At 41.6% G+C, this 16048-nt stretch overlaps 1 protein-coding gene across 6 annotated transcripts in view; it reads right to left on the reverse strand.

Moving 5' to 3' along the window:
• The window catches only part of VDR (vitamin D receptor), a 227083-nt gene that overhangs the window by 57160 nt on the left and 153875 nt on the right, over window positions 1-16048 (reverse strand). For all 6 annotated transcript variants that reach the window (XR_005777732.1, XM_040425878.1, XM_040425881.1 and 3 more), the window contains one exon: window positions 7723-7907. Coding sequence is in view for 5 of the 6 variants with exons in the window: in XM_040425878.1 (XP_040281812.1) it covers window positions 7723-7907 (185 nt within the window). In the remaining variant the exon portion in view is untranslated. The remainder of the gene's footprint in view (window positions 1-7722; window positions 7908-16048) is intronic.

The following is a 16048-nucleotide window of genomic DNA, read 5'->3' on the forward strand; positions in this document are numbered from 1 at the left end:
GAACCTCATTCCTCTGATTATAATTATTGACTTGTCTGTTGCCATGTTATTTATGACTGTTCGTACATGAACTCCTGAATTGTAAAGCGCTGCATAATAAGTTGCCGCTATATGAATAAAGATTCTTATTATTAAGATTATTATAGTGATTTCTGATGGAGTGAGGTCCTATCTGATTGCAAGTCTATTGTACTGTACTCACATCATCATGTAGGCCTTAGATCAGAGAGGAACTCACTGCATCAGAAATCAGAATGTCAGCAGTCAATTCAGGTCAGAGGAGCCACCATCGGTTTGAGAGATATGGCTGACACTCCGGCCGTGTTTTCCGGACTGAGCATGTTCGTGTACTGAAGTCCTAATTTTTATTAATTCTTTCTACGGGGCGTGTTAAAAAGACCAGCAAGTCTGCTATTGATTTTTGCTTTTTAAAATTTGCCACGTTCATGGTGCAGTATTAAATACTATTATCTATTAAAGGGCTTCTGTCACCCCCCAACCCCCAATTTTCAGTTTTTGACTTATTATATTTGTTAATGTAAGCAGATTCCATATATGCCCCTCTTACCTCGGGCTGTGCAGTAATTACAGTAAAAAACATACTTTTATTATATGTAAATTTCTTCACTACCAGCAAGTTGGGCGAACTTGCTGGTAGCCGCCGCTTACTCAGTTTGAAAAAACGCCCCCTTCTCCACTTGATTGACAGGGCCAGCGAGCGCTCTCCTCCTCTCGCTGGCCCTGCCTGCAGCCTCAAATCCCGCGCCTGCGCCGTACCGGTCGTCATTCGGCTCAGGCGCTCTGAGAGAAGGACGGCCGCTCCTTCCTCAGTGCGCCTGCGCCGATGACGTCAGCCCTACACCCGGAAGAGTAAGTTTTTTACTGTAATTACTGCACTGCCCGAGGTAAGAGGGGCATATATGGAATATGCTTACATTAACAAATATAATAGGTCAAAAACTGAAAATTGGGGGTTGGGGGGGTGACAGAAGCCCTTTAATACTATTATCTTTATTCTACGGTACCAAGTATCTATAGTTTTTTAAATGTTTTACTATTTCTGTGAAAAAACACTTTAAGAAAAAAATAAAATCCTTTGTTTGTGGTGCCATCTTCTAAGCCATACTGTTTTTTTTTTTTTTTTCATTTTTCCCCATCAACAAAGTTGAGTGAGAGCTTGTTTTTTTTCTGGGATGAACTTACATTTTCAGTGGTTCAATTTTTAGGTACATGCAACTTTTTAATCAAATAATTTTGTTGGCGAGATGATAAAAATAACAACTTTGACATTTTACATTTACATTTTTTTTTTAGGGTTTTCACTGTGCAGGTTAAAGAGTATAATAATAATAATAATAATTAAATAATTTAGTGATGCCAACAATGTGTATTTTTTTCTTTTTACTTTTTGATATAAAAATTGTTTGTTTCTTTAGTTTTTTTTAAACATTTCTTTTTACAATTTTTTAAGCCCCACTAGGGGAGTTGAACATCTTATAGACTGAATGGTATATTACACTGCAGTACTTCTGTATTGAAGTGTATTATACCCGTCAATGTCTGGCAGGGCCTAATGGGCTTCTGTATATAGCAAGACTTGTTAGGCTTCTGGCTGCCACAGCAACCCTTTGGCACCAAATGACTGCATTGCGTGGAGGGTAATGGCGAGGTCAGTCACTGTGACCAAGCTTTTAAATGCCATGGTCATTATTGACCACAACATCTAAGGGTTTAAATGACTAGGATTGGAGTTATCTCTGATCCTGACCACTGCAGCAGGACCTTGACTGTCAGTTACAGACAAGCTCTGTGGTGATCACACATGTACATCAGAACATGGTAAATAACCACATTCCTGGACATACGTACAGTACATGTACTGTACGTGAGAAAGCAGGAAGGAGTTAATGGAAAGAGGGCAAAGAAAAAGCCCATTCTCTCCCTCTAAAAATATGGTAGCATAACTTGCAAATTTGTATCTTTGGCCTAATAAAACCAAGGTGGGGATGTCTGATCATCATAGCACAAAATTAAATTTATATTGTATTTTTTATTGGAATATTCTTTGTCCAGAAGCTTAGGCCTTGTTCACATTTCAGTGTTCACATGATGTCTGTGAAAAAATTTGTCCATGCTCCATCCGTGACGTATCCGTGTTCCCGTTATTTGCCCTCTGTCTGTCATCCATATTCCACAGGTATTGCTTAGGCTACTTTCACACTCGCGTTTGGTGCGGGTCCGTCATGGATCTGCACAAACGCATCCGTTCAGATAATACAACCAACTGCATCCGTTCAGAACGGATCCGTTTGTATTATCTGTAACATAGCCAAGACGGATCAGTCTTGAACACCATTGAAAGTCAATGGAGGACGGATCCGTTTTCTATTGTGCCATAGAAAACGGATCCGTCCCCTATGACTTACATTGTGTGTCAGAACGGATCTGTTTGGCTCAGTTTCGTCAGACGGACACCAAAACTCTGCAAGCAGCGTTTTGGTGTCTGCCTCCAAAGCGGAATGGAGACGGAACGGAGGCAAACTGATGCATTCTGAGCAGATCCTTATCCATGCAGAATGCATTAGGGTAAAACTGATCCGTTTTTGGACCGCTTGTGAGAGCCCTGAACGGATCTCAAAAAACGGAAAGCCAAAACACCAGTGTGAAAGTAGCCTTAGCTGAAAATTAATTTCAAAAGCATCTCCTATCAGTGGTCAGTGAAAAACGGACAGACCACAGTAGTGCAGGTCTCCATGATTTTTTTCACTGACCCACGGTCAGTAAAACAATACTGGTGTGAGAAGAAACATATTAAAGGGGTTGTCCGGGTTCAGAGCTGAACCCGGACATAACTCCATTTTCACCCAGGCAGCACCCCTGATGTTAGCATGCTCCGATGCGCTCCCTTGCCCTGCTCTAGATTGCGCAGGGCAAGGGTTCTTTTGTTTACAATAACACACTGCCGGGCAGAAGCTTCCGCCCAGCAGTGTGTTCAGTGACGTCACCAGTTTTGATGAGCGTGCTTTAGCGCTGCCGTAGCCGTTTTACAGGTTAGGGCAGCGCTAAAGCCCGGCCATCAGTGCTGGTGACGTCACCGGGCTTCCTTGCAGCCCCATGGAGAGCCCGATGCGTCACCAGAACTCCGGAAAATGCCTTTGCCCTGCACGATTTAGGGCAGGGCAAAGGAGAGCATCGGAGCATGAACTGCTCAAGGGGGGATGCCTGGGTGAAAATGGAGGTAATTCCAGGTCCAGCTCTGAATCCGGACAACCCCTTTAAAATGAATGGGTACGTGTGCAGTCCATAGAAAATGCTGACTGAAAAAGTCAGTGAAAAAAGGAAATGTGAACAATGCCTTAATGTGATTATGCACCCTATAAAACCTCATTTTAAATTACAGAAAGGACTTTCTTTTTATGCTCCAAATTCCTGCATAGACAGACATATACAGAAGACATAAACTCACCACCTGCAGCCGCCACTAGAGGGAGTTTAAGAGCTAGCTATTTTACCGTTGGAAGTTTTATACTCAATTACAGTATTTTGTAAGGGCCTTGGCTCCTTCTACTGATGTCAGGCAATAAGCCTGATGTGCACAAAAGCTACTAGAAATACATTTTGGAATTTGCAAAGATGATACCAGCTACCACTTCTTTGTCTACATGCATATGTGCTAGAGCTGTGAAAAACTTTCAGCAATTTCCATAAAGAGGTACGGTAAGTAACAGTTCTTGCAAAGCAAAATCTATAGCAGGGCCATTATTTATGACTGGTCAATTCTTATGATGCAGTGGGTCTTTTGGATCTCCTCAGGCACCAGGTGTAACTGCTACCCCTGCACACACTATACAGTAGGTATCCCTGCATGTAATTACTGCAAAATCCATCATCAAATCATTTGAATGTAAAAAATATTCTACAGTTTTCAAACCAGCACCTGGATCTGAATTCTTTTGTAATCGCATGCAATTAAAAATGTAGCATAGCCACTGAGCTATTCAATAAAATATATCTGTATAGCACCACCTGCTGTTTGTTTTTTCTTATTTCTCTGTCCTGCTCACTGAGATGGCCGCACATGCTCAGTTTCATCCTTCAACTGCCTCCTGAGTTGTGATAGGGAGAGCATGGACACGCCCCCTGAGCTGTGATAGGGAGAGCTGAGACACGCCCCCTAAGCTACAGCAGAACAGACACTCCCATTGACCTGCCAGCTTGATATAAATCCAGCAGAGCAATGAGTGGGGAGATCTCTGGATCCATGTGCTGGTTCTCTATGTGATGTATGTGTGTTATCATGCAACGGGTTTATTCAAAACAAAGGTACACACCATAATCTTCACCGGCTTTTTGCCAACATACAGGCCCCTGGTGGGTCTGCTCGCTCCATCCTGTCAATAGATGCCTCTAAGGCCTTTGACAGGGTGGAGTGGCGGTTTCTGTGGAGGGTTCTGGAGAGGATGGGCTTTGGGGAGAGATTTATAAACATGATTAAAACACTTTATAGATCCCCTACGGCCAGGCTGAGTCTCAACGGGAGCCTTACTCCCAAGATTGATTTAAACAGAGGTACCCCGAAGGGCTGCCCACTATCCCCACTCTTATTCGATATTTACATTGAGCCCCTGGCCCTGGCTGTTAGGCAGGATGCTCAAATTAAAGGCTTTGGAATACTAGGTGAGGAAGATCGTATTTCTCTATATGCGGATGATGTTCTTTTTTTTGCAGATAATACAGAGATAACTGTCCCAAGAATTATCCATACTGTTAAACTATTTGGTGAGGTATCAGGCCTAGATATGAACTGGTCAAAGACTATTCTGATGCCAATAGACCCAGTGTCTCAAGAGGAATCTTTGATAACCCAGTTAGATCTTGTTGATACCTTTCAATACTTGGGTATGACAATATAACCCAAGGTTGAAGATCTGGTACATCTTAATCTGACCCTATTGATAACAAAAACGAGGGCAAAAATAGGGTCTTGGCTGAGACTACCCCTATCCAGAGCGGATCGAGTTTCACTGGTTAAAATGGTAATTATACCCCAATTCCTCTATGTTCTTAGGAATTTACCTACCTGGATAGAGGATAAATATTTCAAATTGATGGAAAGAATAATCAATGACCTGACCTGGGGAAGAAAACGAGTGAGACTTAAATTGGAATATCTGTATAAGCCTTTGGACCATGGGGGTTTAAACCTCCCATGCTTTAAAGGCTATTTCATTGCCGCCCAGTTATGGACGTGCAGCGAATGGCCAAATAGTACTTTTCTAACCAGCCTGGTAAGAAGTTCTGCATATGATAATATATTTACGCTTTTGGAATCTGGGTCATTGACTAATAGTGACCGGGGGTTCAAAGGCACTATAAAACTACTATTGAAAATATGGGCTGTCATTAGAGAATGGTTGGGGGTAAAGGGATCACTAACATTCACGCCCCTTTGGCATAATACTCACAGATATTAGATGGTATAGCAAAGTATCAATTCTGGCAAAAGAATGGGATTCTTTATTTGGCACAGGTTGTTAAAAATTGAGAAATTAAGTCATTTGTGGAATTGTCACATAGTGTAGAGAATTTGTCATGGTTTCGGTATTTTCAGCTTCGTTCGGCACTTTTTAGTCTCGATAACAAATCACTTTTAGAAATAGATAATTCCTCCCCGTTAAATGAGAGGTTTGGGAAGACACCAGCAAGAATGAAGATTTCGAATATATATAAGTTATTAATTAGGTCACGGTTTTCTGAGACACAATCACCAGGGCAAAAGGCCTGGGAGAGGGACTGCCCAAATTTACAAAGCGTAGGGTGGGGGAGTATTTTCACTAATTTAGACGTACTTTCTCACAATTTTAATCATGTTCTAATATAGTTCAATATTTACCATAGATTATATGTTACCCCTACTTGGTTAAACAGGTGTGGAATAAGAGCCTCCCCCAATTGCCCTCGATGTGATACTGCTGGTGCGGACTACCTACATATGATCTGTGCATGCCCAGAAATCCATGCATATTGGAGTGGTATTAATAAGTTCTTGATTTATAAATTAAAAATACGGATTCCTCTTGAGCCACAATTGTTTTTACTGAACGATCTCTCGACACTAATTAGTCATAAGCCTCAAAAGATTCTATTAGGCAGAGTACAGAGTACTACTATTGGCCAGGGTCCTGATCAGTCGGAGCTGGTTTGCACTTCAGGCCCCAGAAGTGAATAACTGGATAAATCTGGTTAATAAGGTGAAAAATTATGAACAGATCCTCTATAAGCAGAGGGGTGGACTAGAGAAATGGGTTAAGATATGGGACGGCTGGCAATTCTGATAGGACTATATAATGTTATTGTGTCTTAAAACTTTATAATTATTTTTATTTTTTTATTATTTATTTATTTTTATTATTATTATTATTATTATTATTATTATTATTATTATTATTATTATTATTTTCCTCTTCCTTTCCCCTCTCCTCCTTTCTCCTTACTTTTTTCAAGGGGGGTTGGGAGGGGATGCTGGGGGGCACACATCACATGCTGGGGGGGGATATAGGGGTTAAGGGGGGGAAAGATAGGGGATAAGGGAAAGAAAAGGGGAGGGGGGGTTGGGGGAGAGGGGAGAAGAGGAAAGGGAAGGAAAAAAAGGGGAAAAAATTTGTATTAACTTCTAATTGTATTTTGTGAGATTTTTTTTGTATTAATAAAGATGTTAAATTAAAAGAAAGAAGAAAAGAAAAAAAATGTGTTATCATTCTTGTTTGTTAAAAAAAAAAAATTATAAAAAAAACTGACTACTTCCAGCTTTGTACTCATGTGACATTGGTAGTCCTACCCATGCTCGTAAATTAGTATGAGTCACAGAAAATAATAGTGATCACGAACTATATGAAAACAGTAGGCTTTCCTTTAATACACAGTAGTCAGATTCTTTTTAATTCCCATATTACACAGGAATCTTATGATGCAACAACAAATTGGGCAGACACAAACAACAAAGGGCCCCTGTGCAAGAGATGTATATACACCCTACAATTTCCAACTCCTAATTTCACTCCTCAGCTTTCCTGACTCTTATGAAATCACAGTACCTTACCTAATAAATGGTAATTTCACATGGATTGCTGCTATAGGCAATTATCGGGAACGAACAGTTGTTTTACAATAATTGCCTGATCGTCAGAGGAGGTGAGAGCTGCATTTACATGCAACAATCATCTCCTCTACAGCAATCACTGGTCCCCATAGAGCGGTAACCTCCGGCACTCCAGCTGTAGCAAAGCTATAACTCTCAGCATGCACATTTGCTAGGCTGCCCTCAGGACTTCCAAAGAAGTAAATGGAGGATGCTAGGAGTTGTGTGGAGTGCCGGAGGTGGCAGACCCCTACCATAAGGAATCATTGTTTCTGGGCAACAGATCCTTGTTTGCACAGGGAAAAGATGATTTTTACGAGCTGGCTGAAAGACCCAAAGAACGAGCATTTGCTGGCACCTTTTCATGGGCCAATTATCAGGAACAAGCAATTCTACGAACACTCATCCCCCGATAACTAGCCAATTATCAGTCCATGTAAAAGGACCTTAAAACCAGTTGTGATGTCACAGCAAATCGGCTGTATGAAACCCTCCTTTGATGTCCCAATAGTTTACATGACTGAATCCCACAGTGATGTCACCGCAGACTACCTGTCAAAAACACAAATCATTGCAATGCTCACCCGGAACTGAGAAAAATCGGAGTAAGAGTCATCGAAAGTCTTGCGATGAGCTTCCAAAAGAGTATCGATAATTTTTTGTTGTTCCTCTGACATTTTGGGTCTTTGTGATTCTCGTAGTGCTTCCTCTTCTTTACGTTTCATTATCATCTCCCGCTTTCTATGGACTTCTTCATCTGTTAGGATAACTAGAAAAATACAAAATATAGCGTTCAGAGGAAATATCCATCTTTAATGTAGAATATTGGGAAATGATTAATAAACATTAGTGATCTGATTTAAATTGAAGAATGAACCCTGCTTTATTAGCTCATCTTTTAAGCTATCAAATACAAATGTAGAAAGTGCCAATTTAACCCCTTAAAGTTGTGACAATTCAGGATGCAACCATTTTTTTTTTTTTCAGAAAGGTCACAAATAAGCAGCACAACGAGCCCATAAATTTGGGTCTAGCTGATATAAAAATACCCGATGCGCGCAATGTCAGGTCCTGGCTTAGAATCCCAGAGTATGCAGTGAAGACAACTGCAGCACTCCTGTTTGGTGCTGGTTAATTCAGTAACCAGTACCAAACATCGCTTGATAAAGACTTAGTTGAAGTCAAAACCTCTCTTTGTTTGTTGCTGGTTACTGAATAAGCCCCCTTATTATTTGAACTGGAGGAGTGCTGCAGTTTTCCTTATAATTTTTTTCATCACCTCCTTCGGATAGTCATAACCTTTTTTTTTTTTTGTCTGCCTTCAAGACTTGCTTTTTGCAGGACAAGTTTTCCTAAATATATATTTATTTTGCCTTTTGATAGACATTAAAAGAACAACAAAGAAAAAAATATCCAAATATTAAAGAATCTTGAGTAACAGTAACATAAAGGATGTGCATTTCCTACAGCAAGAGACTTTCCTGCAAAAAGCTTTGACTAAAGGCAGGAAGCCAATTGTCCAAACATATAGTATGCCATATACCCTCGAACAGTTGTCATGCATGTCCTTCCAGTACAATTTTTTTTAAATCTTTTTGTTGGTTCTAGGACTCTAGACCACGGGTCGGTGTCTACCTCTCATCCAATCAACAAGTTGTATATTTTAAAAGGCACCATTTTAGGATACCTCTAATGCTTTGAAACTTTTTGCAGTTTTTCGCACCTAAAAAGAATGGAGAAGTCTGTAACATTTATCGCAAAAAAACCGGAACGGAGTCCGAGAAAAACAACTGTCATGTGCATGAGGCCTAAGAATGAACCCTGTAAGCACCCCAGCACTTTATGCAAACTCATATTACATATAATTTACTGTGAATGATCAAGTTTATCTTTATACATTTTACCTCACCTCCACTGGTAGACTGTAAAAATTAAATACGGGAACCGCGCTGTATTTTTGACAGTTTATGAGAGTAGTTGGAATGAAGAACCATAAACGTGGGGAACTGAGTTCATATCCAGCTGTCGGAAGTGGCAATCACAAGTCCGTATTTCACATACAATGAACCTGCTATCCACCTCCAGCCTGTCGTCAGATCTCGCCTTGAGCCACCGACCGCCCACTCCAGACCGGGTCAAGATTACCTTTAAAAGTCTGGTTGATGTGAAGACCACTGGTAGACTGCACGCTAATGTTTCAGTCGTTAGTTGCTTGCCCTTAGGCTACTTTCACACTCACGTTTCGGTTTCAGTTTGTGATATCCGTTCAGGGCTCTCACAAGCGGTCCAAAACTGATCAGTTTTGCCCTAATGCATTCTGAATGGAAAAGGATCCGCTCAGAATGCATCAGTTTGCCGCCGTTCCATCTCCATTCCGTTTTGGTGTCCGCCTGACGAAACTGAGCCAAACGGATCCGTTCTGGCACACAATGCAAGTCAATGGGGACGGATCTGTTTTCTATGGCACAATAGAAAACGGATCCGTCCTCCATTGACTTTCAATGGTGTTCAAGATGGATCCGTCTTAGCTATGTTCTGAACGGATGCAGGCGGTTGTATTATCTTTACGGATCCGCACCAGACGCGAGTGTGAAAGTAGCCTAAGTCAGGTCAGACAGTTTGTGAGTTTGCTTCCCCTTTTAGAGATGTCAGATCTAATCTTATTTTCTAAATTTGTTCAGCAAACTGGCAAAAGATTAACATTATAATTATATGCTGCCTGTTGCCTCTCCATTATCTATTAGAGGATGAGGATGAAATTTGGAAAGACATGAGCACAGCCATGAAATTTCCTTTATCCTTTAGAAATGCTTACGTAAAAAAAAAAAAACTGGCCATATACCGTAGTCTGGCTAGAGATAAATCAAAATGGGTGTTTTTTTTTATAGTACAATTAATTAAAGACTCCAAGCACAAAATAAAGGATAGACAATCATCTGCTTGTCCGTTAAATGTGGTTTGGATAGCTATATGATGTTCTGTAACTAATCAGCAAAGAAAAATGAGGTTTTGAAAGATTTGTTAATAGAATAAATACTGAAATTCAGCCCTCTGATTTTGTAGTCACTGCAGTAAAATTATTTCACATTATTCTATGAGTTGTTAAGATTATGCTGCTGGCAACCCCAACCCATCAGACCACCAAAGTCTCATTGTGGAACTACCAGTGGGGTAAAAAAAGCTGTATTTTATATATGTGTTTGTAACATGCAATCATGTGTGTAATTTAGTCATTTATGTGCGTAACTTGTCTGTGTGTGTAAGCAATTTATGTATGATAAACCAGCAGTATATAGGTGTACGGTATAGAGGCATCACATTTGTGTGTGGTATAACATGTGTACCGCACTGAATCTTTGCCCTGGGTAACAAAAAATGCTCAACTATAGCTGCTTGCAGTCTTTCTGTAGATATTCTGTCAATCCAGGGGAAGGGGGAGGGACTAAAGCTGAAGGGGTGTAACCGACTGGTGCTCTGAGGTCATTTGCATATGCAGTTTTCTCAGCAATGGGCAGTGGATAGTCATGATCAGGGTATCGGCTTATCATTATGATCAATCCTACCAGGCTGTATGCCTGGTTTAATAGGGTTGATCATGCTGACACATGCTGTGTAACAAATAGTTAATAGCTGGAGTGCTGGAGGTTGCCGACCCCTGCTCTATTGAACAGTGGCGTACTAAGGAGAGGGGGGGGGGGGGGGGGGGGGCGGTCCGCCCCGGGTGCCGGCTCTCAGGGGGGTGCCAGAAGCAATGAGCGCTTCCATTAATACAGATGGAAGCGCTCATTGCAGGAGCGCAGGGAGCTGCGGTCCTGTCCTTCACCGCTCAGCTCCTAGCGCTCCTCCCCTCGTTCAGGCTGGCGGCGCACAAAATGGTGAAGCAGGAAGACTGGAAATCTGCATAAGCTCCACCCACACAGTGCTGCAGAGTGATCTGTGCCTGCAGGGAAGAGAGGTATGTGAGCTTCAGGAGCGGGACAAGGTGAGTAGTTACTTTGTGTTTTTTTTTTTCTACAGAGGGGGCACAGAGGGCTATTAAGGGGTCACAGACGACTTTATTACTATGGAGGGGGCACAGAGGACTTTATTACTATGGAGGGGCACAGAAGGCATTACTAATATGGAGGGGGCAAAGAGGGCATTACTACTATGGAGGGGGCACAGAGGGCATTACTAATGGGAAGGGGGCACAATGAGCATTTCTACTATGGAGGGGGCACAAAGCCAGAGGGCATTACTACAATGAAGGGGGGCACAGAGGGCATTATTACTGTGAAGGGGCAAATGGGGATTTCTACTATGGAGGGGGCACAGAGGGCATTACTAGCAATGTGGGCATTACTACTATTAAGGGGGCACAATGGGCATTATTACTATAATGGGGCACAGTATCAGTTATGCCCTAATGCATTCTGAATGGATAAGGATCCGCTCAGAATGCATCAGTTTGCCTCCGTTCCGCTCTGGAGGCGGACACCAAAACACTGCTTGCAGAGTTTTGGTGTCCGCCTGATGATGCGGAGGCATTGACTTTCAATGGTGTTCAAGACGGATCCGTTTTGGCAATGTTAAAGAGAATACAAACGGATCCGTTCTGATCGGATGCATGCGGCTGTATTATCGGTGCGGATCCGTCTGTGCAGATCCATGACGGCTCTGCACCAAACGTGAGTGTGAAAGTAGACTAACTATAAAGGGGGCACAATGGGGATTATTACTATGAAGGGGGAACAATGGGCATTATTACTATAAAGGAGGCACAATGGGGATTATTACTGTGAAGGGGGCACAATGGGGATTATTACTGTGAAGGGGGCACAATGGGGATTATTACTGTGAAGGGGGCACAATGGGGATTATTACTGTGAAGGGGGCACAATGGGGATTATTACTGTGAAGGGGGCACAATGGGGATTATTACTGTGAAGGGGGCACAATGGGGATTATTACTGTGAACGGGGCACAAAGAGGGCATTACAACTATGAAAGGGACACAGAGAGGGCATAACTGTTGTGAGGGGGGCACAATGTGGGCATAACTACTGTGAGAGGGCACACATTTGTACAAAACTATGAGGGCAATACTACTGTGAGAGGGTACAATTTTTATTGGGGGGGTGCCAAAGAAAGGACCCATCCCGGGTGCCAAACACCCTAGGCATGCCACTGCTACTGAAGCCTATAGGCTAGTATATTTCATGTTTCGATTCATCATAATTTTCAAGATTTATGCGTGCTCTCATTATATGGAGATGTTATTTTGAACAGCCACAGGCTAAAAAAGGGTACCCGACATGGTGTCTGAGCTGCAGGCAGCATGTTATAGAGTAGGAGGAGCTGAGCAGTATGGCTTTATGCGAAAAGATTCAGTAAAACTTGCAATTTACTCATCTAAATTCCTTTTCATTCTGGTCTTAGAAGTCAAGGAGGCGGTCCTATCTGAGACTGAAAGCCTTCCCTCTGTAATTGTGCATACAAAGTAATATGGCCTCTTTGACTTTAAAGATGAAAATAAGCAAGAATCAAATGAATAAATTACAAGTTATTCTGAATCTTTTCTAATAAAACTACATATTAATCAGCTCAGCTCCTCCTGCACTATGCAGTGAAAACGCAGGGCTCAGATCGGTGACCAAGACAGCCTGGGGGCTGCTGAAGCTTTCCCACGGTTGCCATGTTAAGCTTCCTGCTAAGCTGTGCACGAGGCTCAGCAGAGAGTGCATCAGAATGCTATTCACTGTAATAGATCTTTATGAGGGTGAATGGGACGATGGATCAAAAGACCTCAGTTAATGTTAAAAAAAACCACATAAAAATATTTTAAGTTTAAATCCCCCCTTTCCCAATTTTACATATAAAAAATAAACAATAAAAAAACTCATAACCGGTATTGCCGAGTCCAAAAAAATGTCTCAACTATTAAAATATAAAAGTATTTTTCCTGCACAGTGTACACCATAATGATCAAAATAAAAACATGTGATTCAAAATTTTTTGGTCACCTTATCCTCCCCAAAAATGGTACCAATAAATACTACAATCCGTCCTGCAAAAAATAGCCCTAATACAGCTCTGTGGACGGAGTATAAAAAAGTTATGGCTGTCAGAAAATTTTGATTTTTTTCAAAGGTTTTTTATTTTTTTTTTAAGTACTAAAACAAAAAAAATACTATTTGGTATTGCCGTAATCGTATTGAACTGCAGAATACGGACGTCATGTCATTTTTAGAACACATTGAACGCCGTATAATATCAAAACCCAGAAAACCTTGTCAGAATGGTTTCTTTTTTTCAATTTTACCCCACAAAGAATTTTTTTCCTGTTTTCCAGTACATTGAAAATGCATCTTGTCCTGCATAAAATAAGCCCTTATATGGCTATATGAATGGAAAATTTAAAAAGTTATGGCTACTGGAACGTGTATATGAAGAAGAAAATGTAAAACTGAAAATGAGCCCGGTATTTGGGGTTTATCGGGCTGAGCAGTAGTACCCCAGCATGGCCAATACACTTTCAATGGACTGTGCTTACTGTTCAATTCAAAGTGCTAGGTAACAGCTGATCATTGGGGTGCAGGCTGTCAGACTCTGAGGATAGGTCTTCAGTATCAGGGAGCCTGGAAAACTCCTTTAGGCCTCTTTCACACTACCGTTTTTTTTTTTCGTTTTGTGGGCCGTTTTTTGTGTTCCGTATACGGAACCATTCATTTCAATGGTTCCGCAAAAAAAAAAAAACCTGAATGTCCTCCGTATGCATTCAGTTTCCGTATTTCCGTTTCGTTGAAAGATAGAACATGTCCAATTATTGCCCGCAAATCACGTTCCGTGGCTCCATTCAAGTCAATGGGTCCACCAAAAAAATGGAACACACACGGAAATGCATCCATATGTCTTTCGTATCCGTTCCGTTTTTGCAGAACCATCTATTGAAAATGTTATGCCCAGCCCAATTATTTCTATGTACTGTATATGCCATATGGAAAAACAGAACGGAAAAACGGAAGGGTAAAACGGAACGGAAACAAAAAAACGGAACAACGGAGCCGTGAAAAACGGACCGCAAAACACTGAAATAGCCATACGGTAGTGTGAAAGAGGCCTTAACAGAAGCACTTGATGACCCTAGAACAACTTTTTTGATGGAGTGTAGGGTGGCAGAGTCTGTAAGCCTATGTTGCTCCCAGGAGGATAAATATTACAGGCTTCAAGGAATTTTACTACAAGCTAAAAATGAAAAGCTTAAAAGGCTGCTGCAAGGGTGGATTAAAAAAAAGATATAATTAGATACATTTGTGTACTTTAACACTATTACATGAAGAAACATAATAAAGATTTACAGTTTAATAAGATGTTCCATCGTGTTCAAAAGATGTCAGAAAAATTTCCCAGGGACACTAAGGGGGTCATTTATTAAGACCGGATTTATACGCCGGTCTTAATTCCCATGTGCTGTTGGCGGATGCACCTATAATTTTTGCTAGTTAAAACCTGATACTGAAACATATTGAATATTTATATTCAGTTTTTTATTTAAATTAATTCTAATTCTATTTTCTGTACATGATTATGGAGGCGGCTATCTTGCCATAGCTACTGTTAATATTTAGAGCGATGCTTTACAGCAGTTACATGAACCATATGTAACAATAGACATGAGATGTTCAACTATGGTTTTTTTTTGTAGGCATGGTCTCTGACCTGTGTAGAGATCTTTGTGCAGCGAGGGGGAAGTGATCTGTGTCTGGTGGAGGCTTAGGCATATCTACGGCACAAATTCCATCAGGCTGTTCCAGCAGAGGATGCCTGCCGGCCCCATTATCTATAAAGGGGTTTGGAGGAGATATGGCTTCAACCTGGCAAAAATGCAGAGAATTGGCTGGGCAGCTGATTTTGTCCAACCGATTCCAGGCATCCTATGCTGATACAGCCTGCTTGAAGGCTGTAGCACACATGTGAAAGTAGCCTAAGGCTACTTTCACACTGGCGTTTTGGTTTCCAGTTGTGAGATCCGTTCAGGGCTCTCACAAGCGGTCCAAAACGGATCCGTTTTGCCCTTAATGCATTCTGAATGGAAAAGGATCCGCTCAGAATGCATCAGTTTGCCTCCGTTCCGTCTCCATTCCGCTTTGGAGGCGGACACCAAAACTCTGCTTGCAGCATTTTGGTGTCCGTCTGACGAAACTGAGCCAAACGGATCCGTTCTGACACACAATGTAAGGCCCCTTTCACACGGTCGAGTATTCCGCGCGGATGCGATGCGTGAGTTGAACGCATTGCACCCGCACTGAATCCTGACCCATTCATTTCTATAGGGCTGTGCACACGAGCGGTGATTTTCATGCATCACTTGTGCGTTGCGTGAAAATCACCGCATGCTCCTCTTTGTGCGTTTTTCACGTAACGCAGGCCCCATAGAAATGAATGGGGTTGCGTGAAAATCGCAAGCATCCGCAAGCAAGTGCGTATGCGGTGCGATTTTCACGCACGGTTGCTAGGAGACGATCGGGATGGGAACCCGATCTTTATTTTCCCTTATAACATGGTTATAAGGAAAAATAATTGCATTCTGAATACAGAATGCATAGTACAATAGCGCTGGAGGGGTTAAAATAAATAAATAAATAATTTAACACCTTAATCGACTTGCTCGCGCAGCCCGACTTCTCTTCTGTTTTTTTTTTTGCTGTGTGCAGGAAAAGGACCTGTGGTGACGTAACTCCGGTCATCACATGGTCCGTCACATGATCTTTTACCATGGTGATGGATCATGTGATTGACCATGTGATGACCGGAGTGACGTCACCACAGGTCCTTTTCCTGCACACAGCAAAAAAGAAGACAGGAGAGATGCCGGGCTGCGCGAGCAAGTGGATTAAGGCGAGTTAAATATTATTATTTTTTTAACCCCTT

The sequence above is a fragment of the Bufo bufo genome, chromosome 3, assembly GCF_905171765.1.
Source record: "Bufo bufo chromosome 3, aBufBuf1.1, whole genome shotgun sequence".
Classification (NCBI taxonomy): Eukaryota; Metazoa; Chordata; class Amphibia; order Anura; family Bufonidae; genus Bufo; species Bufo bufo.